General features: G+C 42.1%; 1 protein-coding gene across 1 annotated transcript in view; it reads right to left on the bottom strand.

Moving 5' to 3' along the window:
- Positions 1-24,928, bottom strand: part of kcnq1.2 (potassium voltage-gated channel, KQT-like subfamily, member 1.2) — a 161,911-nt gene that overhangs the window by 90,737 nt on the left and 46,246 nt on the right. The window contains exon 14 of the mRNA XM_072386248.1: positions 22,307-22,312. Within this exon, the coding sequence (XP_072242349.1) occupies positions 22,307-22,312 (6 nt within the window). The remainder of the gene's footprint in view (positions 1-22,306; positions 22,313-24,928) is intronic.

The following is a 24,928-nucleotide window of genomic DNA, read 5'->3' as shown; positions in this document are numbered from 1 at the left end:
GACACATGGTGGCAATATGGGCTGGTCACAGCAACACACTACCAATTGTGCGTGAGACAGGCTACATGCTTTCTGAGCTTGAACGTCACCGGCGTTTACAGTAAACGTGTGTGTGGTCTGGTCATGTGTTGTCAGGGTGTTTCTATCACAGGACACCTGCAGTGACCTCGAGATAGGATAAAGAACCCCTTTTTTTAGGGCCCCACTGGGTATAAGTGTCTCCTTGTGAGAGCTTGTACGCTACGCTCGACAGATGTTGTCTGTCTATCTGTCCATCTCATCAGGTGAGTTAAAAAAAACATCTACAAGTTTCAGCCCATCCCCACATGGGTTGTTATGCTGCAGCCTGTAACTGTTACTGTAAGTCAGCTTCAGATAAAGTAAACAGCAGTGTCCCGTCCTGCTCGGAGGATTCACAGCCAAGGGCCTAAGAGAATGAAAGAGAAACCTGCACAACAGCACACTGCAGCTGTGTGTCTGTGTGCTGCAATAAACTTTATGCACCAATGCTGTATAGAAACGTAATGAAATTTTAGTACACAGGCTCATAAATCTAAACATGCTGTATAGGTTTAATGCGTTTTATGTTAACCTTATGAGGGGAAAAAAAAAGTTTGATTTATTTCCAGTGAAAGTATGAAACCTATTTTCATACAAAACACGTCTAAAGAGTTCGCTGAAGCACAACGGATAAATTATTTACACGATGGAGCAAAATCAGAACAAACACAGTTATCATATATTTGCAAAAGTTTGAAGAAGCAAATTTTCCAGCCATGAAAATGGAGCAAAAGATTATCTAACCTCATATGCTGTGTTACATCAGCACAGTAGCCTCCAGGTTACATAGGCTGATTTGTGATAAGTACTGTAGGTTAGTGGTTGTAGTCCCAAGCCAGGTCAAGTTTGGGCAGACGAAAGAGAATGAGTAACACTTTCCCTCCTTTAGGCAAGGTGCTTTGCCTGCAGCTGCTCCAGTGGAGTTAAGTGTAACTGCTGTGGTTGTACTGGGCAGCTTCTTAAGCGTGAATGTGTGTCAGAAAATGAATGAGAAGAGCATATGTTCCCAGTAAGCGTGCCCTCAGAAGAGGCTTAAAAGTGAAAAACAAATTTTTCTTTGGAATTTAAGACTAAAACCTACAATTAGAGGAAACTGCATGGACAGGACACAAGTTCTGGAATGGTTACAGTTTCATTTAATTTTCTTTTTTCTTTTTTTTCAACTCACTAATGCAACAAGATCCTCAATCAAAGAGGCTTTGATACAATATTAATGAGGATTATGACTCACATGGTTCACTGTCTCTGGCTCCCAGCTGTTTGCGAGTGCATATGTGTGCATGTAGGTTTGAGTGTGTGTGCTCAAGTCTGTCTGTGTGTGTGGGTGTGTGTGTGTGTATGTGTGTGTGTGCCTATTCTGGCTGGTACAATTTGCCTCCCTGTTTTCCTCCCTTCCAAAAGATTAATCACCCAGATGTTTCCTTGTTTTGCTGTTGGCTCTTTCTCACATTATATATCAAACAGAAACATCTCTCTCACTCTCTCCCCGGCCATGAGGCAATGTGTTTTTTGTTAATGGTCATGTAGTGAGAGGAGGCGGACCAGCGAGAGTAGGATTTCTTTTCCACTTGCAGTTTGATTTCAAACAGACATGTCTAATTAAATTACAGTGCGTTTGGGAAGATTTGTCCTTTTTAAGAAGTTGCAGTTCAGAGCATGAAGGCGGCTTGACTGTCACTTCTATACGATGTGCGCTTTCATCACCAAAAAAAAAACTCCATCTGCTTCACAGGTGTCTGATTATGTGTGTTGATTGGCTGTCAGACGAAGATGATGGCTTTGGCAGATGAAACAGGAATCACAATTAAATGCACGCACAAACTCACAGTGACATTCAGTCTTCAGCCCCTAAACTCAAGTATTTCTAAGCTCCAGTGTGGGGGATATGATGACATCTCGTGACTCAACTAGTAAATTACAACTAACTGGAGACCCTCCCAACCATGGTGGACCAAAAACTGCAACAGGCTCACGCTGAAGTAAAAGTTTTAGTCTGTTCCTACTCAGCATCTGCTGTAATACAGCAAAGCAACATGGTGGAAAGGTGAGGAGGATGAGGAACTGCATCTTTGCATGTAAATAGTTTTTGTAATAGTTTAGATTTTGACATTAAATGACTTCACACAGTAACGCACAATTTTGAATACCATATCGCGTTTACCAACAGACTCTAAAGGTGACCCGCTGGAACAGTAAAAGATGGATCTAATTTATTTCCCATTAATTCAATTGATTCCAGTACAATCTTTGGAAGCGCATATGTATGTTTCCAAGGTGTTACCATTTCCTGTAATAATTTTCTTACTGTCCAAAGTTCAGTGAAATCTAATACAAGGTTTAGGCTGTCCTGAATGTCATCTAAATGACCACATCCAGCCTCAGCAAACACACAAAGTCCATGGAAAAAAAATCAGTACAATTACATAAACAGTAATCGAGCTACCACTATAGCTTGACTTGGACAGTTAATTGGACTACTCCCCTTTATCTCAATATACATGCACAAGAGGGGAATCAATTTATTGAGGGATCTCTGAGGCTGCACGGCTGTGGACTGTGGAAAAAAAGATAATTTTGTTGCCTCTAACTTTCTCTGTGAAACAGTATCATACATTGAAATATTGACAATTTGATTTTATAAGGATTTTATTAGAGCAGAGTGACAGTCTCAAAATGCTTTAAGTGAGAGCGAGTTGACGTATAGCCTTAATGGGCAGCTTTGCAGTCACAATTTTAGATGCATTGAAATGTCTAACAAAAGAAACAGAAACATAGCTGGATGACAGCAGCTTTCTTGGGAAAGCTATATTGAATATGTACAATATCTGTTGTGGTTATTCTTTACTGTTACAGCCTTATTTTTCCTTCCGTGTACTGGACGCGAACATGCATAAAGCTGCTTCAAAGGACTCGACTATATGACTAACGACATCTCAATTTGCAAGAGAAGAACATTCTGAGCATGCCTAGTGAGCTGATTCTCCTTTTGTGACAGCTTCGAAACTAAAACTAAAGTTTGTGCCAAGGTGAAACTTGAAGACAAATATGATATGTTTATATAGACGGATGATTACGCAGAGCTGTTGCTCAACGTGACATTGGGAAAAACTGGTATTTAAGAAAATGTGTTATCCTGGCTCCAGCACATGCTCATTTCAGAAAGCAACAGGCACAAAGAGTAGCACAAAAAATCTTTGTTTTTCTGAATAAAAAACTCTTTCTGCATGCGGACAAGAGAATGAAAAAGAAAAAGTTAATTTAGCAAAATATCTATGGAAGTGCGGGCGGGGCCGTTCAGCTCCCAACCGCATTTATCTGGATACGTTGATTTCGTACAATTTCAGTCAGCAAACATGTTTACATGGATTCTAAATGTTCGGTGTTGGTTAGACTAATTACATTATTTTATTTTTTTAAAATTCTCATCTGATGTAAACATACTAAAAGAATTTGTAACAAAGAATGGCTTTATACAGTACCCAGTGACTTTGCGACTTATCCATTGCATGGCTCTTACTCCTTCATTGAACTAATGTAGTTTGCTGCCATTATATCTTTGTTTGTTGATTGGCAGACAAAAAGGATGCACCTGCTATACAATAATGGCAGTCTATGTGATGTTTTTGACAACTTTTCCTGCCTACATCCCCTTGAAGCTTTGCCTTACCCAAACCATGACACTGTCTTCGGTGTAGGATCACCTTAACTCGGACTGTTAAAGTGTCTAAAAGACATCACCTTATTTTTTTGTTCACCTCCAGTTCATGACAGTGGAGTTATACCTTCAAAACTTCACTAGTTTCAAGTCAAGGCAATTGATGCTTATCTTATCAATTTGTACAATAAGTATGGATGTATGGACCTTAGTTATTTTTGCTCATCACCACACTTTCTGGTGAGGTTATTCTTCTCTGCTGTAATTACATTAAAACGTCAAAGTATTTTGACAAAAATTATGACAGACCAACTGGAGAGTTTGCACTCCCATTACAAGACTAAATACCTAAGCCTTCCTGTCACAGTGCCTAAACTAAACAGTCCCACTGTTTCTGTCCTTTTGTCTTCTCTCTGTCATGCTTCGTTTCTGATCTGAGGTAACCTACGAAGACCACAGTGAGTAGAGCGGGCCTCATTCGCCGGTATTAAAAGTTATGGCGAAGTGACATCACAATGAGCTTGAGCAATCTTTTGTGCATTAGCAATAATCCCAGCTTCAGAGGTTCATTGTGCATGGGGTTCAAGCAGCTCCTCCACAAACATACTCACACATGCACACTTGTTTTTCTTTAAGCATTCCCTTGCCTCTTACTCTAACCCTACTCAGCAAAACTGAATGGCTAACCCATGTCCTAAGCCAAGCCTTGTGAAATTCTAATGTGTTATTAAAGGCTAAAAAGTATATAATGTTTTATTCAGTGTATTTCTATTAGTTTTTCTTAAATGCAATTATATTTGAAGAAGTGAAGACAGACTAACCCAAATATGTCCTAATTTTTACGAAGTTGTCCAAAAGTTTAGTCCCCACAAAGTAGATATATGAGAGTGCACACACAAACGAGTCTATCCAAATCCAGTAACCCAATCTTGACCCTTTGACACTGAGGGTACTCTGTAATACTAGCCAAACCTACGCTAGTGTGGCACATAACACACACACACACCCACACGTACACACACACAAATCTGCCTCGAAACACACCATTTGCACAGCATCTCTATGAGTTAGCTTGCAGCATATGCAGGGCTAGTGCTTTGAACTGAACAGGCTTCTTTCCTATACAGCCACCGGCCATATGGTGGCCAGGGGCTGGCCTTGGTAATTGATGGTATCTGTCTGTCTGTCCATGGAGAGGCCCTCTAGGGGCCCCGAGATGGCGAACCTAAAACATACAGAGATCCAGCATGGGAGGCTGTCGGGTGAGGAGGGGGATATGCTAGTGTTTCAGCCCTCCTCCTCTATTCATCCATTCATCTATTCAAAGAGTTAACTCACCCAACTCCCACACTGCACACCACAATTGTGCTCAAGCTTTCTGATAAAGGCCCTTCTCTCTCTGGTTCTTGGCTGATAGTTGGCTGAGACCCCCTGTCTTTAGGCAAGGGTGAGGGGCTTCAAAGCCCCCTGGCCTGGGTCTGGTCTGGCTGACTGGTTCTGCCCTCCTCACCCTCCCATGTTGCTCCGCTGCTGTTGCATTAACCCCTAGAATGAGTCTTTTGATTGGGGCACAGTCAGCCAGATGGCACCCACTACAAGGGGATCAGTAGGTACTGCCAGATTGAAACTGGGAGAAAAATACAACACTGGCAAGGTTTAATGGGAGCCAGCATATTACAGCACACAGGTTTAGATGCTATGTGAAAAGTGGTCAACAAAATGTAAAGATCTAAACAAAAGATTATCTTGCAGCATAAGATGACTCTCGCGGGAGGTGAACAGGTGCGATTTGTATTGTGTAGTCATGGTATGGGTAAAGATTCAATCGAAACAATCTCTGCACAAAAAACTTTAAGGTAAATCTTAAATTAAAGTCTCACTTTGGCTCTATATCAGTTTACAATTTGGTAACTAAAAAAGAAGGAGAGAACACAAGCAGCTCTTGATATTATGCCATGTTCTTCCACTCAGCCTCGAACTCTATTTACAGTATATGGTATCTATTTTTGGCAATATGTCTACTTAAAATCTCACGTCGCTCCATTTTCTCAGGGTCTGTTGACCCTTACACATGTGCGTGTGACTTTTTCCACAGCAATGTTCACTACACCCCACCTCCCCATCACCAGGGGTGAGGCAGACGCACACAGGATGGGATGAGTGTGAAAGCGTGGGAGAGAGAGGAGAGGAGCTTGGCTTGTTCCCACAGGCCCGACTCACAGCTCTACCCTTTCAACAAAGACCTCTGCACCGGGGCACGGCACCCTGGCGTGTAGAGCAGGCGTATGCACAAACACTCATGAATGCAGATACGAACAACAACACATAAGCGCACATACAACTTTCACAAACAATGGGAAATACTCAAGAAAAGAAACCGATTAAAGAAACTATAAAAAACAGTAAAGTAAATTCAGTGAGTTTATATCGCTTGAACAGCTTGGTTTTGGTCACCAAATGCCAATCTGGCTGTTTTACAAACAGCTCAACAACTAAAAAGGGGTCGTAGAAACACAATGTAAAGTTGTAAAGATGTCTCACGTTCAAATGCTGTGAGAATTTTATTATGCCGAGAAGACTGTGATGTTTTATGAACTTGGACATGAACTTTCAGGATCCTGCTGATGACCTTGAACTTCAAAGGCTCTGCGGGTGGATCACCCATGGACAGACAGGCACACATGACGCAATGTCTCAGTCCATCTAGACAAACAAACTTCAGTGGATGATACATTAGAGAACAATCTTCTATGCAGTGTGTGGGAAGCCGAAAGCCAGATGACACTTGAATTCATATCCAAGCATCTTGTTCTCGTTTTATTCATTATATCAGCTAAATCACTTAATCATTTCCACAGAATTCTTCTAAGTTCAAAATCGTAGCTTTGTTGAGTTTCTAAATAGCACACGTAACATATATAACATCGAGTTGAAAGAAAATTTGAGGTTGCTTCTGGGTTTTTACGGGGATATAAAGTGGGCATGATCACTGCTGTTCCTTTTCAAGTGTAGGACCCAAATTGCAAATTGAGTTTGCTTACGGAGGCATTAGGTTTGTTTTTTCCCCCAAATATTCCAAACACTGCCACTGACAATCAAGTGGGGCTTTGTTTAGTCTAAATGCTCCCTTCAGAAAACAAGATTCGACAGGTTCATCTTATTTGGGAAAGAGCGTAGGAAAGGGAAAAAAAAGGACAACATTTGCGTGTCATAAAATGTGTTTTAAAGTCTGGATCTTACTGTCGCAAGCAAATGTATACAAAAGTTTTCTACTTTAATAAAGAAATAATGCAGGAAAACAAAGATCAGATCATTTCTTTCTTCGGGCTCAATGTATTTAAATAGTATCACAATTGTGTTGTTAAAGGTTTATGGTGCAACAGAGAGGACAAAATGAAGCTATCTGGGAAGGTTCTGTCCCTTATGGTTGCACAAGTTTAGATGCATGAGTGTCTAATCATGCAACTTACATACAACCCCACTGGATTTGCTACTGCCTAAGCTAGTTGTTAGTCTTTATTAGTGGTGGGGTTCACATGGAGCAGAGTACCTCCACCTTCTTAAGGAAAACAGGAATAATAGAATTAAAGTGAAAGAGTTACTTCCACAAAATCCAATGCAGATGTAATGCCATGTCTACATGCTTCTATTACACTATCCAGCAGGTCAACCCTGCAGTGCATCACATGTTTTTCAGACATTATCAGTTCAATTAGATTTTATACTTATGTCTCACAGAGAAGAAAAAGCAACTCGAGGTTGAGCTCGGCAGTTAATTCTCATCTGTGCCAGTGGCATACTCAGCTTCTCATTTCTCACCACAGGCCTTTCACTAACCAGCACCAACTTATCATTGGACATATGAGAAGCTGGTTTCAGCAGGGAGATACTTAGAAGCAGCCGCCATCTTCTCAGGATATTTGAGGATAGAGTTATTACTTGTTTACTGCTTTCCTTTCCTCCCGAAGAACTGCTTGTTTTAAGTTATTGTTGTTGTTATATGACCAGATGAACTAAAATCATGGACAAAAACATTGGTGGTGTGTGCTGGAATGCCACTGGGGCTTACCAGGAGGCCCAAAGGAGATTGCCAGCTGCTGGATATCACAGCTATCATGGGAAATTGTGATAATTGTTCCTATGGCCTTGAGATAAGCCCACTTAGTTACCACCAGTCTGAGAGTGCACATCGTACTCATGGTGCTATGCAACACAACGTCTTCAGGAGGTCCTATGACATTGGCCATGAAAGCTTAGAAATATTCATAAAACTATGATATATCCCATAGTATCTTGTATATATATATTTTTATCAGAGGCTGACACCATTTTCTGAGGTGTCAAGTCCCACTCATTTCCCTAAACACTGAATTATCATTAGGGAAGTAAGTCTGACCGTATTGTTGGAATCTCAGGTAAGGTTTTATCAAACTCAACTTCCTGATTCTACATCCTTTCCATCTTTGCTCTAATAAAAGACTGGATAAAATACAGATACAGCATTTATTTCTTAAGCTAACTATATAACTGCTGAAGAGAATCTGATGGTAACAGAAAAGCAAAAGGCGTGAAACTTCCCATTTCCGAGGTACAGCAAATGCAGCACGGCCTGAGGCTGTAGGATGGGAGTAAGAAGAGGAGGCTGGGTCGTTCCACTCTGAGCCGAGCCTGTGATACACCAGTACCCTGCAAATCTGAACATTCACTGAATGACAGATTTTCAGACCTAGGTGGCCACGAACAAAGAAACACGGTTGTGTTATGGTGGAGTTGGGACTTTCAGCTTTTCAAAAACAAAACAAATATTTTTCATAATATGTCGTCTTCAATTTTACATATGAAAGTGAAATGAATGCTTCAGTTTGATGGCTTAAAAAGTTTACTTTACACGTAACTTCAAAACAAAGGAAATCCGCAAAGAAATCGCCAACTGCAGCTCGACCTTTTGAGAGTGAATTGACACAGATTGTATTTGGAAATAAGTCTTAATCTAATATGTTCCACGTTGAACCCAACACACATGCTAAAGACAACAGTGTCCTTTGAGCTTTGATTCCATATCTAAGTAGCTCCTTCTTTTTTTTCATTTGGCTTTTCCTTCGTTCTGTCATTCTTCTTTTATTCCTTGTATTCTCTTTTGTTTATAAGAGCTCCTGCCCCCTCCCATTTCTTTCTCTGTACATTACAGGTCTGTCACAGGCCTGGGCAAACAAAGATGACTATAGTGAACAGCTTGCGGCTTAGCTGAATAGCTGCTCTTATCTGCAGTATGCAGACCATGGGATGGCATTAGCACATGTGCTGATGACAGCTTCACATTGGACAAAGTCTGGTGCCATACAATACCTTCCACTGTACACCTGTCCACTGCAAAGTCTATGAGGTCTAGACAAATCCAAAATAAAGCCACGGTGTTCCTCTAGCATGAATTTCTAATGCCTATGAAGGGGACATATAATGGAAAAAAAACCTTTTTCCTGCACTTCAGCGCATATATTTGGGTGTTTGAAGTCACTGCCAAATTAAAAAAGCTTTTTTTTTTTTTATCCGTCCAGATATATCTAAAAATGTGACCCTCATTCAGCCATTCAGATTTGCAGAGGAAACGTACATCACTCTGCAAGGTTATCCAGCTTCCTCCCAATGTATCTCCACCTCACTTCAGCGTCAGATCATTCACCGCATCTTCGAAGTAGGAAGTAGAAATTTAAACAGTTTTTTATTCATATAGCAGCATATCACAAAAAAATAATCTTAAAGGCACTTTAATTTGATAGTCCAACGCAATCAAATTGATCAAAACAGTTCCATCCTTCACTTAAATTAAGAAATCAGTGAGCTCTTTTGTTCTTTAAATTTTAAATTCATCATCACTAACTATCATTACAAAAAAAGAAGAAAAATAAATATTTTCCATATAAGAAACTGCTTCTAATGTTAGAATCTAACGACAAAAGCCAGAGTTCATGGAACTGATGTGTGATGGGGGAATTACGGGAATTAGTTCTCAGTGATAATATCAGCTGGGTAGCAGCCATTACGCGGCCCTGAGGAAGAGAAGGGCTGAGTGATAATCTGTTTGAATAGAGGTATAAATTAATGGAAGATAAAGAAGCTGTTGCAGTGCCTTTCTGTGTTATTTTGACCAAAGCAAGTCACATTCCTTTCATAAAGACCTTAGCAAATTTTTCATGTAGATTCTCGGTCATCCAGGTCAGTTCTGAACTCAAGAAGCCTTTCGGATGAGAGGTGAAGCGTCTTCAAGATCTAAGAGGGAGTCCAGTTTCCCTTATTCAAGCTCTCAGGATTACCTTAGCAAACTGTGTGGGCTTGTGAAAAAAGGGCATAATATGTCTCCTTTAAAGCCTTTTTGGGTATTTTATATAGAGGATGTGGACACTGAGAATGATCACACCTGCCACAGTGAGTTTTAGTATTGGTGAGTCATATGACTCACTAGTCATATGAGGGAGGACATCAGCCACCTGCCCACATCCCCTGACTGAGCCACCGCCTTTTGTTGAGGCACTGTTTGCCCTAAGCTGCCCTGGGCCAGACCTGTTTGCTCTTGGGGATGAAGGGAATGATAAAGAGGGAAAGACATGGAGGAGCGAGGAGGCTCTTCATTTGTATAAGGTCCCTGGCACCATTCAAGACTGCAGGCCTTGACAAATGGAGGTAATAAAGGGACGAGACCTGGCAGGGGCTCAATTAACCACTAGTGGGACTGGAGAAGACGACTAGGACCGTCGTCTCCACAGTGAAGGAACAAGTGACGTGCAGGGAGGGGGAGGCCTGGCAATTTGTTCAGCTGTCTGTCAGTCTCTCAGAACAGGCCACGACTTTCCATCTCTCTTTTTGGAAATATTAACTTTGTTTTTGCTCTTGCATACTTTTTACTGTTTTCTTGCTGTCGCACAGGAACACGAAAGGCAAATAGAATGTATAAGAATCAAATGGAAACAAACTGTTTTCCTAAAACCTCTTCTTTATGCATGTAAAGTGATGATGCAAAAGGGCACGGAACAATTTTTGCACACCCACGTCAAAGCCAAATTAAAATCCTCTTGACAAAACGTCCACCCTAAAGCATCTGCCTTTCAATCCCAGTACTATTTCAGCCAAGCGTGCATCAATATGGCGCTTATGCTAGTGCAAACACACCGTTAGTTATGCAGAGCCAAAAAGCCAACAGTGCTTATTTAGCGACAAGTCCACAATCCCTGTAGCACTGCTATCCATTCCCAGTGACAGTCATTTGTGTACCTTACACTCTCAGCACCAGCTAGCTACCTCCATTCAAATTCAAATTTAAACCTAGAGGGGGACAATGGCTGGGGATTCGCTGAGAGCAATTAGCAGTGGACTTCTCCAGTGTCTGGCCCAAAGACTTTTTGCCCTGTGGTTCCATCGTGCAGAGGCACTGACCCCTTTCAGATGCACCAAAGGAGGAAGAGAAAGAGCAGACTGAAAAAAGAGGGCTGCCTAGCGACGCTGAAATGAGAAGAAGGAGTGGATTGGCAGAGTTGGTACAGTGTGTTGGTTTTCCTCTTCTGACATTACACTAAGATACAAGAGCTGGAGTGTGATGGGGAGGCGTATGGCAGTTGTGTCAACACCTATTCCAATCAAGACAAAGTCCCAGTCAAGCCGAGACATTTCAAGTCACGCTTTCAGTGAACAGCAGAACAAATTTAAACAATCAAAAAATAATTGCAAACTCAAGAAAATGCACATCTTTGCATTTTCCACTGTATTCATAGCTCTTATGGTTGTGGAGATGAATCCGTATGGGTTAGAACTCGACAGTGTGGGGGCGCCTGGATTGAATAAAATGTACAATAAAAACATCAACGGCCAGATTCTTCCAATAAAATCCATTTAACTACGATTTTGCTGCAGATCCTAATCACAGCCTATGGAGATGTGCATGTCAGCATCAGATGGAAAATAATCCAGGTGGGTTCACACCATTACCACAGAGTCAGCTGAGTCAGCACAGCATATAAGGAGCACATCAGCTGGCCCGCCAGCTGGATGCTCTGCTCAGATCATCACTGCTTGTGAAGTAGACACAAATGAAAGGTGTCCGATGAAAAACGCTGACATGGTGTACAACGCACCATCAAATCTAACATCTGGAAATCATTTAGATTCTTTTTTTATGTGTTTATTAATTACTGAAAGTTTCCAGCATTTTTTTGGCATTTATTTTGGGTTTTCAGAAAGTCCTAATGATGAAAACCAAGCAGATTCTCTGAATTCGAGAAAATGCGAGCAGTTAAAAAGTACGACTCATTGAGAAATTGCTTCATGTGGCAAATTGGTGTCACCATCGTTTTCCAGTGAACGAGAAGCCTGCGAAGATGTGACAGCGTGCTTTATCTTCACAGCTGGCTAACACACACACACACCCACACACACGCACACACACTCACATGCAGAAACATGCAAACATCACAGCGATCACCACAGACTTTGAGCACATGTTCGCCCCAAGAACTAACAGCGAGATGTGCACACATAAAGACACCGAAACACAACCACAACCAACACATAGCTGTCTGCTTTTCATAGAGCGTGAAGTAAGATAATAATCCCCCATAAAAGAGAACACAAAGGATAAGACGATGATATACAGCACACGAGCGCAGAAAACAGAATGGAACGACTGCGAAGACTCTACTGCAAAAAGAGCACAAAACAAGTACATCCCATACAGCACACTGAAAAGAAATGAAACATCGAAAACAGAGACGATGGCAGATTAACAATAAACGTGATGCGTGAAGTGTAAAACTACGGCGAACAGACATCTCACTGCTTCACCTGGTCAGGAGCGGATCAAAGAAAATAAGCAGCTCAATGAAATATCAGACAGTGAGCAGGATAATGAGTCACAGTCATCATTACAGTAAATGATAGCTTTTCAGTTTGCCACTGATTGACACCTTTCAAACTATGCATTGGATCATAGTTCGATTGAATTCGACTGTATTTAATTGGATTGCAAATCAATTTATTTACTCTTAAGAGGCCTGAGGTAAAGTTTGCTGTGAACTAGAGCCGTGCATATATAAACGTAATGACTTTACAAATGTTTCTGCAAAATCTTGGGCAAAACAGAGTAAGATAAGACCACGCTTCGCTTTACCCGAGTCACTTTTCAGCTGCATTCTGACACACATTTCAGAATTGATTTTGTTATGCAGCAGATGTGATATGAGAGAGAAGTAAACGTGTGAACTGATAGATTTGTGCTTTTGCAGAGCTTTGTCTCAGCACTCTTTTGCCAACTAAAGGTGTCATTGTGATGATTCTTATCTAATTCTATCTATTCCCTCACTCCCCTCCCTTAACCTTAGTTTCTGAGGTTAAACAAGTACACTACTCAGGTTTTCAGCATCAACACAACTGCTTACTCTCAGAATTACCCAAACAGAATAAACTTCGTCTTTGACAACTCCATAGAGATTCATGTGAATACATTACTGAACTAAAGAGAATGCAGTGCCAACAAGCAACTTAGCAATTCTAAGTCCTGAGTAGCAACAATCTCTCAGTCAACATCTACAAGAAGAAAATTAAATGATATTGTAGTCTAAGAAATGTACTCAGCATAGCGCTAATTTTACTGTAACTTTTGGATATTTACCATCACAGATGATCTATTCAGTTGGTAAACAGTAGGACTTGTGCCGCATGCCCAAGTTTGGATGCTCTGGAAAATTTGGAACTGGTTCTCAGTTCCCATCCCTTGCCAGGACGAATGTTAATACCTGATGCTGAATTCAATCCACTATTACTTTACTAATACCAAGAGTAAGTTTCATAGTTTCAGTTAATCAGACGTCTGTTTACAAAAAGAAAGATGTACAAAAGCAAATAAATGATGCATTTAATGTTAAAGGAGTCCCCTCTCCTGGTATCATTGGACACATTTATGCTATCAGGCCACTGCAGGTTAGAGCTAACTTCAAGCCTATCAGTGGAGAGGAGAATTCATCACAATCACACTGTTTTGTAAGTATAACACTCAAATATTACAGAAGGTGTCAAAACCAAAACGTTTCATTGTTCATCTAATTTTGTGCTTTTCTGTATCATGTCAATGTTTCCCTTCTTAGCTGACTAAGTAGACAAAGCCTGTCATTCCAAACTTGTCTCGTTTCTCACTTTGCTCGGTCACGTCTTCTCCCCGCTGAAGGGAATAAATAAGACTGTCAAGGGGCTCATAACACTGCATATCACTGTAGCTGGAGATGTTTACTTAAACTCTGCCTGCCCAACACAAGCCACGAGAATGAGGGGGAGGGACTGACGTGTTTTAGATATTTCCTCACAGTATTGCTTGTCACTCATTTATGAGGTGTATGTGCGTTTTCTGGGTTGTACGCTGGAGTGCACGTCTTCGCGCCAGAGTTGTTTTTCTAGCCTCCCAAGCGATAAGCCTAACAGAAGCACCCTGGGTTGTGTGTCTCTTGTCACCACAGCTTCAGCGAAGCCTCTTCAGCTGCATTTCTACCCTCCCGTGAGGTCAAACGTGGGTCACGGCGATTAAGGCTGAACTCCTGACACCCATCCAGAAGAATGAAACGCCTCATTGTGTGGTATCAGATAGCTGACACAATGAGCTTGAGTTTTGTTTCTGCCTAATGCGAGGCTTCTTCTCGTGAACGTGATGGAGGCAGCTTGCGGGCTTTCTTCTTTATGGCTGGCAGGTGACCCCCATTATCACCCTATATCAGTTTTTCTTTTTTTTTTTGTCCAAGTTTCATATCAATGAAAATGAAGTTTGAGGGGAGTTAATCGGAGAATGCTTTGGGGAGATAACAGGTTTTGTAAAGATGAGATTTGTGCACAGGGCAGAGAAAAGCAGACTACTTGAATCTCTGCTGAATGCATCACCACAATGTGGAACTACTCCACTTTGCTCCTTCCCTGCACTATTTTTCCAAAACAGCACTAAGCCCACTTGAGAATACTTGAGGTTTGGAAGAGTTGGATTCTGGCATTGGCTTTGAGAAAAGCTGGATGCCATCCAAAGACAATATTTTTGATAAAAAAGTGGACATAAGATGAACCATCTATACATGTAGCATTTCTGCGTGGTTCTCTGTGCTTTTGCTCCCAAGTGAAGACCACTTATATGCGTATCAAGTTATAGCTATTGTTTTGCTTTGTGATAAATCAACACAAAAGTATTTTCCGAAAGCGTGAAAACACTTTTTTTTTCTTCTCTGGCAGACCTACAACCAGCTATTTCGATGAAAAATAAAACAGTGGCTTTCAGTTTCTTGCTCAATCTGAGTAAGGTCAGCGGTCAAATGTGATAATAAGCAGCACATCCTTATAGCATTAAAAGTTTACACCACCTTACTTCCAAGACCACAAACTGTGTATAATGTCTGATTCACTGCGCCATATTTACGTAAACTTTGCAGAACAGAGGTGTAGCAAATATTTAGATCTTAGCCATCTGTTCCAGGCCGTGGTTTGATGAGGGCGGCTGCGGAATAATGATTTCATTCTTCATTTGTGACAGGCCATCAAAGAATCCCACAGCAAAGACAGCCAAGTTTAAGAACACTGTGTATCCTTCTTTATCAGATGAAGAAGAGCGAGAGCTTGGCAATGACTCTTGATAAGAGAGCTGTGTACTTAAGACAGAGCTCCATTCTGAAGAAAGCTTAGTGTGCAGACATTGCCTTCCCTGTTTCCAGGGATGTCAAAGAAAGGGCAAAAATGACAACGCCTTAAGTTCTCTCCAGCTGCCGGCGATACTGTAAAATGTAACCTAATTTATTTTTGGCTGGGTGAAGTATGGCATTTAAGCATCCAATAATTACCACCATAAACTACCCTCCAGTCTATGATATGTTGTACCTGCAGCTGTAGTTTTGAAGGTAAAATGTTTCCTTGACACCGCACTTCAGTTCGAGGCCTCATCTGTGGTCCTTTCATCTGGTAATCCAACAATATTTTGCAGGTCAGAACTGCAGGCAGGTTGGTTTAGTTCTCCTGTTTGCATGACTGAGCAATGCTGTTGTTATCAATACATTGTCTCACCCTGAAACTATCATTGATGGTGCCATTTACACTTTGCACTGATAACTGAGTTTAAATAGAAATGTCATTACTTTGTCTCAATCAATCTTGAAATGATCTTAGAGCCAAAGAAGGCAGCTGCGCTCCTGGATCTTGCTTAGACATGTTTTCATCTTTGCATCTAAAAGATTTTTTTTTTCTGTATTTAATTTTTTTTTTTTATTATTTGGAGAGCACATGTGTCCTGTTCCCAACTAAACTAAATCATTTAGATCCTTGGGGTTGGTTTTAATCATCTAAGTCATTAAGGATATTTACAAAGCCAACGTCCCATAGAGAAAGGATTAGACAGTCTAAATCTACTTTAGTCACAGCCGAGCTGTTGCATCCTTGGCCACAAAAGTTTAAGCGGAGCTGGAGAAGCAGCAGGTGTGAACGCCTCTGGGGCTGTCAGATAAGTTCACACACACAAACACCCGCACACACAAACAACAGCACAAACCACTTGAACAACATCTAAATTTGTTGGATTGCTCATAATCACCCCCCCGCCTTTTCACTTGCCACTTACACTTTATCAAAAGCCCCTGAGGCCTTTCCCTCACCAAACCAGGTGGCACATAGAGAAGAAAAAAAAGGGGGAAAAACTTTATGTCAAATAAAAATCCCCCCCACAACCCTTCCTGAACACACACAACTCATCACTTTTGCCAGAAAGGAGGCCTGCCCAGCCCAGCTGTGGCTCTCGCCTTTACCATCTAATAACCATGACCTTCACGCTCTCCTCGTCAGACCTTTATTACTGCCTGCCACAAGGAAAGAGCGACTGAGAGAAAGAAACCGACAGGGAGAAAAGCAATAAAAGGCCACAGATGGGTGTGGGACAACACAGCTGACGAACAGAGAAACAGAGAGCTTTTCACATACCAACATTGCCAACATGATGACTTCAGTGACCTGAGATTGGCTGACAGACGTCTGCGCCTCCAGCAATGCTGGATGTGTCAGCTAATGAGTTTGCAGTTGTACACTGCAGAGTTAAAATGTATGACTCCGTCCGGCACTGTGGGCCTGTGAATTTGTGTACACAAGAGGTTGTGTGTGCAACAGGCTGTGTGCTCACATCCTAAATCAACACGCAGTGGGCCGTTGCTGATGGACTAAAAATAATATCTAGGTTACAATGCTGTGCCAAGCCCCAAACACAACAAAGGCTCAGGAAGTAGTCTTTTCAGCACGTTGCCATAGCGACTGACCACATGAGCAAGTCAGATAGGGGTGAGTGGTCAAACTAGATGTCAGGCTGAGTTGTCTCCTTGACTATAATAGGCCTAAAATACTACCTTCATTTAGCTAGGCAGAGATTTTTTTGAAGATAGGGGGCTTAAACTCACAGGTCACACTGAGGGCATCTGATGAGCCCAGGCTAATTCTCTCACCAACAGAAGAAGAAGAAAAAAGAAGAAAAGAATGAAAGCTGACATAAAATAACATTGATTAGGAATTCTCAAACTGTAAAGCTACTTTATAAGATAAAAAAACATGTCAAAAACATGCCAACATTTACAGCTAATTCCAATAACTGGCACTTTGGAGCTAAAACCAGTGGCTTCCAACACTCGTGCCTGCTGCTTGTCCCCGTGTAGAGAATTGCTAGCATAGGTAAAATAAGGAAAGCAGTAAATCTAATTAATGTTCAGTCTAGCAGAGGTCAGCTGAGGATGATACATCCTCCAGAGGAGGACAGGATCCAGAGGCAATGTCAACAAACAAACTGCCACTGGAGAGTCATTCACCATTATCATTTTTCATTACAGTCCAACTAATCCTTCAGAAATAAATCACTCCTATGGGGGTACTATTCACATTATTCTCCCCTCAGTTCATACTCAACTGCTGCCAGAATATTTGCTAAAGTCAGTGTTTTGGTTTTTTTACAAATGTAGCGACAGTACATATCCGACTGTCTTCGGGTTTGAACCTTGCGCTGACCTGAAAGAAAGGCGAATGTTAAAGATGCCAGACATCATCTCACAAAGTGTGTGACGGTGCAGCGGTCATCCCTGGCTCAACCATAATTTCCTGGGCTCGTCGACTCCCAGGTGAGAACCGTGTTCAGTGCGCAACTGTAAAACAGACAGCGGCTGAGAAGGAGGAAACCTGCTGTATGTTCGGCCCACTTTTGTGGGCTGAGCAAACACACTAGCTCTTTACAGGTGCTTGGAAAAAGGGGAGCGAGATGATGGATGTGAATGACGATGGTGAGTGAAACTACACTGACCCTGAACGCCTGACTTGGCCAGTACATTCAGAAAATATGGTGAGATCTCACAATAAATAAATAAACACACATAGTCCACAACTTCAAACTTGGTAAGAAAACACCTATCAAGACTATGAATGAATATTTTCAGAGCTCTAAAAAAATATGAGAAAAGTAGCAGTTTAAATCAATGTCTTGCTTCTTAAATCCAAGTCTCCATAATGGCTGCATGTGTAAACTAAAACAAAAATTGAAAGAGGTAATATTCAAAAAACAAAGCTACGATTTCGCTCAGTGAAGAAATATAGAGGCAAAACGTGTCTAACGACAGGTCGAACTGACTGGCTGTCATTATGATTCTGTCCCTTTTGTATTTATCATAATGTAACATTCTTTATCATGTCTGTAATATGGAAGGAGTATGGAAAGACAGGAGGGGTTGGAATGCATAGGAAACAAATGCCAGTACTGTTGAATAATGTTCTCGGTTGCTGTCAGGCAATTAATACAGCCTCCTCCTAAAGGAGAAAAAAAAGAATCCATGAAGTGAGCTAAGTGTCAATAGCTTCGGCCTTGGAAACCACTCACTTCTCCAGGTGGAGAGTTGAGCCAAGGTTGAGCTTGACTGAAACCAAACAGGTTGGAACACATGGTCTCTTTTTAATGGTTTCGTGCAGCTGCAGAGAAAACAGATTCCATTTGGCAATATTCAAACTGAAAAATTCCCAATGGCACATTCACATCGACTTTGAGCAGAAAAGAGCTGTCCACAAAGTGTTCCTTCTCTGTGAGCTGCTTGACAGAAAATACAGGAAAATAGCAGAGAAGGCAAAGAAAAAAAAAGGAGCGCCAGCAGGTTTAGGATTTGTATGAACTCTGGGGACATATTCACTCAAAGCTACATGGTAATAAATGTATATACAGTACACTTGTACTCTATGCATGAGGTGGAGTGGCAGAGACCGATTCACTTCTGTTTCTGCAGGTACATGGCGTACTGTATACAGTCAGCTAGGTGAGTTAGTCAGTCAACAAGCCAACAGGCAGGCGAGGTATACGCAGGGGCTCCCCAGCGAGCAGTGCAGCTGTGCTACTGACAGATCGGTGCAGGGCAGCGTGCAGCCGGCCTCTCCAGACCCTGGCACATCAAAGCTCCCGGCCCCATAGCTAGCCCCCCTGTAGCTCCCCGGCCGGCCACTTCAAAAAGGCTTCAAGGCGCATCACAGATTCCCATCAAAGGGCCTGGATGTAGCGCTCACCCACGCAAGCAAACCAGCCAAGAAGATATGATTAAAAGCATATTATGGGGAAAAGGTGGGAGGACAGAGAAGAGATTTAGCAGCCACAGAGAGGGATATCTTTTTTAAAGATAATGCAGCTCTGGCCTGTTTTTAAGGCCATCAGAGCAAAAAAGATGACAGAACTTGACAAGGCTGAAGTGCTGCCCCTCTTTCAGATAATCTCTCTTTCTTTTCAAAATGCTTACTCTGTTTCTTTCTGTTTCTCCCCCTCCCTTTTTTAAACTCTTTTACCCGTCGAGGTCACATCTTAGGTCATTCAATATAAGCCACTGAATACACAGCCAATTCACACCTGAAATTGCTCGTCGGTAGCAGCAAGTGGCCTTGAATGGTGGCATTGTTGTGATTGTGGGGGGGCTCAGACAGCACTACACCAGCAAGTGACCACAATGGGAGCCTTAAAGTCTGGAATAATTTGACTAAACGCATGGGATTTGTGACCGCGGATTATCACCGTTCAGCTGCGCAACCAGCCAACGAACCAATCAACCCCACCCAGCCAAAAATCCTCCCCGTTAAAGCAGCACTGCTCGTCGAGCGAGACTGCTCTGCGAGTTTAAACTTTAACTTTGGTAAAGTGGCGGCAATTAAACAGCTGCTGGTACACACGCTTCCATGCACTTGCGCCACACCCAGTGTCAATTTTCAAGCTCGATTAATCCTCAGAAGCTTTTTGTGTCATAACCCGAGTATTTTTGCGGTTTAATTTGCACACGTGACACCGTCAGTGTGCCTCTCTTTTGCCAGCCGATCCATGCATCTCAATTTCCATTCATTTCATGCCGTGCCCAGTGGCCTCATGCAACTTCACACATTATTGTTATCTAAAAGTGCTGTGTGGCAAGGCTGGTGCTGCTGGGCCTTTTTTTTTTTTTGCAGTTCATGCTAGCTTCACTCCCATTTTCCCTCCACACTGGAGGATATGTCCAAAATGTCAGAAGAATGTTTTATGGACTGTTGAGAAATCACTCTCCAGCACAAGTCACCCAGTGTTCTGCCATCCATGAGAGGGAGGGAGAGGAGAAGATAAGGGGTTTATATTCTTAAGGGGTGGGGTGAAAAGAATGGAGGGGGCAGCCTGCCTTTGGAAGAGCTTACGGCCCAGTGTGGCGAATTAAACAGAATGCCCAGACAGAATTAGTTCCAAGACAGACTGGGTCCCATTCTATGAAACTCAACCATTAGACGGATTAAACGTAATAACTCAGCCTGCACTGCTGCAGCTGCATTATGGTTACCCCAGCAATCAAGGGGGGGTGCTGCTCTCTGTCTGTGTATTTGTGCCATGGGGGGGGGGGGGGGGTGTTTCAATGTGTCAATGCTCACATATGAAAAGTGACAACTTAGAGAGAGAGAGAATGTAAAAAACGTTGGCAAAGAGAAGTAAACAAACTTTCCAAACATTTGGACATAAAACTTTTCATTCAGAGCATGCAGTCATTTGACATGCTGTTTCGATTTCGGTGGTGTGTTGTCATTTGACGTGGTGAATTACGGCTGTCAAGGCAGAACGTTGCGATACGGCGTGCAAAAAGTGCAACGCCAAGAGGCTGAGCTTTGCAGAGGTATGTCAGTGTCGAGGGGCAAAAGATGTTCCAGAAGGATGCGGTCAGAAAAGCAAACGTCTGAAGTTAATTCTTACCAGTCGTTCGGAACAGACACGTCAAGAAGGAAAAGCAGTCAAATCACACTCTGCAGGTCCAAACACTACACATGGCACAGCTGAGGTCTCTGCCGTCTGAGTGGCAGGTTGACTGATTAACTTACTGACTGGCTGGTTTGCTTTCGGTCTGAGGGGCTGACTGCAGCCCCAGCTCACCCACCGTGCACCTGTGTGTAAAAGGCCCTTTGTCAACGAGGCCTAATTTGATCTGACGCACCCTACACATGTGGAACAGCTCAGCAGCTCCACACATTTCGAGCCATTACTCTGTGCGTGTGTCAGGGAAAAGAAGAGGCGGCATAGCGAGTGAAAGAGGGAGTTGGAGAGAGATGTTTGCTGAGAAAGAAGTGAAGCAAAGTGAAGTGCAAAAGCTTTGGTTCACCTCACACAAACTCTGGTCCTCACCACCTCTTCATTTTCTCACAGATCTGACGCTGTCATCAAGTGTCTCTTTGTCGTGCCGTCCACACACTAGATAGGTTAACCATTACTCGTGACATTTAGTCAAACCTGTTCATTAATACCTAAGTTAAAGAACAATTCTGACTTGCAAAATGACTGCTTTAGAACTGCTATATGCACCAAAATAAGTGCAGTAGGTCAAAGCTGAACCTCTAAGTTACCTCCTAACTTAACCTCTGAATGCTTTTTCTTGATTTCTTGATTCTTAAGATGAAAAATAAAAAGTAAGAACACAATAACAGTTTTTTTTCCCCCCCAAAAAAAATCACGTGACCAGAAACAGGGCGAACAGAAGAATGGACGTCCTAATGTGAACACATCTTCAGTCACCAACCCGTATGAACACTTTACTCTAGTCATGCCCTGTCAATGCCTGAAGGGAAACAGAGCAGACGCAGTAGAAACACAGCAGCAGGAACAAAACCTGTAGTGTAACAGAGTCGATCCAGATCTGTATGAAACCTGATCAACAGACACAAGCAGGGGAGGGGTCAGACCTGCCGTCGGATCTGTCACTGTCAGATGCTGTGTTAAGGTAAGTGTATCGAAACAGCAGCAAGGAGCAGAGACGTGGACTGCTTTAAGCATCACTACTGTGGCATTCAGTTACATAACGGGGATGCGAATGCAATCTGATTACAAATGACAGCTTGAGACTCTGTCGATGTTTCACAGAACTACATGTTAATTTAAAATGTTTTCTTTCTTTTTTTAACCTTTCACTCATGAGCAACACCCTTCATTCATGACTCCAAGTGGCTCTAAGTGTTCCTCAGGCAAAAAAAAAAAAAAACAACAACATTTAACGTGGTCTTGAATTAGCTGTGGGGTGTTTCTCGTCCCTCCCTTCTCACTCTTGCCTGTCTCTCTAACCCCTCTCACCCTCCCACAGGTCAGCCTAGTTCTGGGCCTCTCCTGTGTATTTAAAGTAATTGCTTATGGCAGTCAAGGTGTCTGCACAAGGGCCTGTCATAAGCAATCCACTGGCATGAGTAGTAGCCTTGTGCATGAACCTAATCCAGTCAAAAGCCAAAACCAAGCCAAATGGACAGAGGGGGAGGGGTAAGAAGCTGTTCAACTATAACCTGGATAAAAGTAGGTTAAATCGGCTTTTAATCCTTTCAAAGTAGCAATTCGTTTAATGCTGAACATGATTATTTCCCTGTGGCTACCCTTCATGTAGCCTCACACAGGTAGTTTTGCTTTTGTTTTGTTTTCTGAGGTTTACCCCATGCCACAGATTTCAAAGGAAGACTAAATTCAGCTGTTTTCATTTCTGCTTTGCTGTTTGGTCTTCTGTGATGAATTTACTGTGCATTCAAAAGCATATATATAACACATTTACTGGTAATTATCACCAGACTTCCAGTTGCTCCTCTTTATACTTGTGTCTAAACAGTAGAGTGTAAGATGCAGTGTGTTTTTTTTTTTCTTTGGACAGGCAAACAGGTCTCTGTATTTGCACGGACACTGCGAGGGCTGTTTGCCGAAGGCCTTCGACACACACAGAAATTCCTCACCCACTTACCCCACCGCCACTCGAAGTGGCTGACAGAGGCAGACAGACAGGAACTAAGGGGCCGAGACCAAACGTCGACCCTCTCTGTGGCATGGCGACTCTGGTCAGACACAGCAATAAGAACTGGAGCCCCGGCCCCTCCAGCCAGACTTAAGGTCCTAAGTGTTTGGGAAACAGGCCCATCAATGTCAAAGCCTTTTATTGCTTTGGCTTCCTATTGCTTTTCCCTGCTTGGGGGTTAGTATGAATCTACTCCCAGCAAGGGCAGTGGGATGGGTTCATCTTTCATCAGTCATAACCTTGGCAATTAAGTAAGGACACATGAGGAATGACTCAGTATTAAAAGAAAAAAAGGTCAGAGGTTAGCTTAAGTGGGATGTAAGTGGGGGCTTGTTTCGTTTATCCAAATAGTGTCACTTAACTGTCTTCAGTTCCCCGTTGTGCCGGATACTGGACTCTTTCCTTTGTTCGTGACACACAGACATCAGAAAAAAAACAAACATAATAATGCTAATAACAGTAATAACAATTATGAGGAAAAAAAGTGACTTGAGTGTATAACTTTTAAAGTAACTTTAAAACCTGTTTAACCATGACAACATGTAAATAGGACTTTTTGCGTGTTATGTTCCAAAGACTGAAAATTGAAGGAACCAATAGTGACGGCTTGTGGGGTGGGATTCACAGCTAATCTACCTGCATTGTGAGGAACCAATAAAAAGGAGAAGCTAGGAGGAGAAGACAGTAAAGGCAAGGCAAAGTGAGCTAGCCAAATAGCTTGCCGAGCTAGGTCCTGGCAGAACAATTCAGGAGCTTGGGAGCCTATGTAGCTGGGAGCAAGCTGGGAGCTCCGGAGCCAAGGGGTGTCTCAGCAGGGCGCTAACCAATGAGCTTGCCAAGCTAACTCTCAGCCAAGCAAGGAAGGAGTTTGAGATATGTGAGGTCAGGAGCTGGCTCACTCGCCATGGCCTTGACAGGCGAGCATTAATGGTGTTTAAAGCGTTAGAAATAGAATACATAACCAGTCTGGTACTTTCACTTGCATGCAACTTTGTACAATTTAGGTTCCTCTTCTTGAGAATGGCTCTAATTCAAAAATGCATGGCTGTATTACCCCAGTATTAGAAGGGGCTATTGCATAGCTTAATGGAGACATTGCAAGCAGTGCCATCAGCAAGCCAGTGGAGATGAGGCCAGATTATCATATTTATAGATCTCCATTCACTAAGTTGAAAACAAATGTGTACTGTGCCCAAAACTATGTGTTTGTAACTCATTTTGTAGTACTCCCAGTTTTGTTCTGCGCAGTCCAGGGCCTGAAATGTTTGGCAACGTGCAGGTTTAAATTCCTGAGGAGACTACGATCATCATCATCTCTGTGTAGGCTGTAAATCAGAGGAGACTGAGGATGTGGTTGATTCCTCAAACAAAACTAATGTAACATTTGTATATTCTCCAAACACTTACTTTCAAACTGAATTACAGATAAACAAAACCTTTTTCTTTTGCTGTTTTTTTTTTTTTGGGGAGCATGTTTGTTCATCACATGTACCACAGCATATACAATCCCTCAACATTACCCCACCGTGTCTCTTGACATATTTGGTTGCTACAGGAGGTAGGTTGGTTTTCTGTCAGCCCATAAAGCATCACAACAAATCCATGTGCAAAGCTGTGCATGTACAAGGTTCAAGGTTCAATAGCGCACATGCCACCAACTTCAAAGATGGATTATATTATTACAATACATTAATATAATGTAGACATGAATTAATGCCATCATTTTGGAACAAATGACGGATTATGGAACCACTGAGGAACCATTTTCAAATTTTCATTACTCTTTGTTAATTGCTGTGCAGCCATCTTTTCTCTCTTGTTTTTCGCTCCATTATTCCAAACAAACCGTTTCCTATCTGTGCTTTTTTTCTCCGTTCATCAAAACTAGTACACACGA

This window comes from Leuresthes tenuis, unplaced genomic scaffold, assembly GCF_036924035.1.
Source record: "Leuresthes tenuis unplaced genomic scaffold, fLeuTen1.0.hap1 SCAF_5, whole genome shotgun sequence".
Taxonomy (NCBI): domain Eukaryota; kingdom Metazoa; phylum Chordata; class Actinopteri; order Atheriniformes; family Atherinopsidae; genus Leuresthes; species Leuresthes tenuis.
This window is presented reverse-complemented; position numbering and strand designations above follow the sequence as displayed.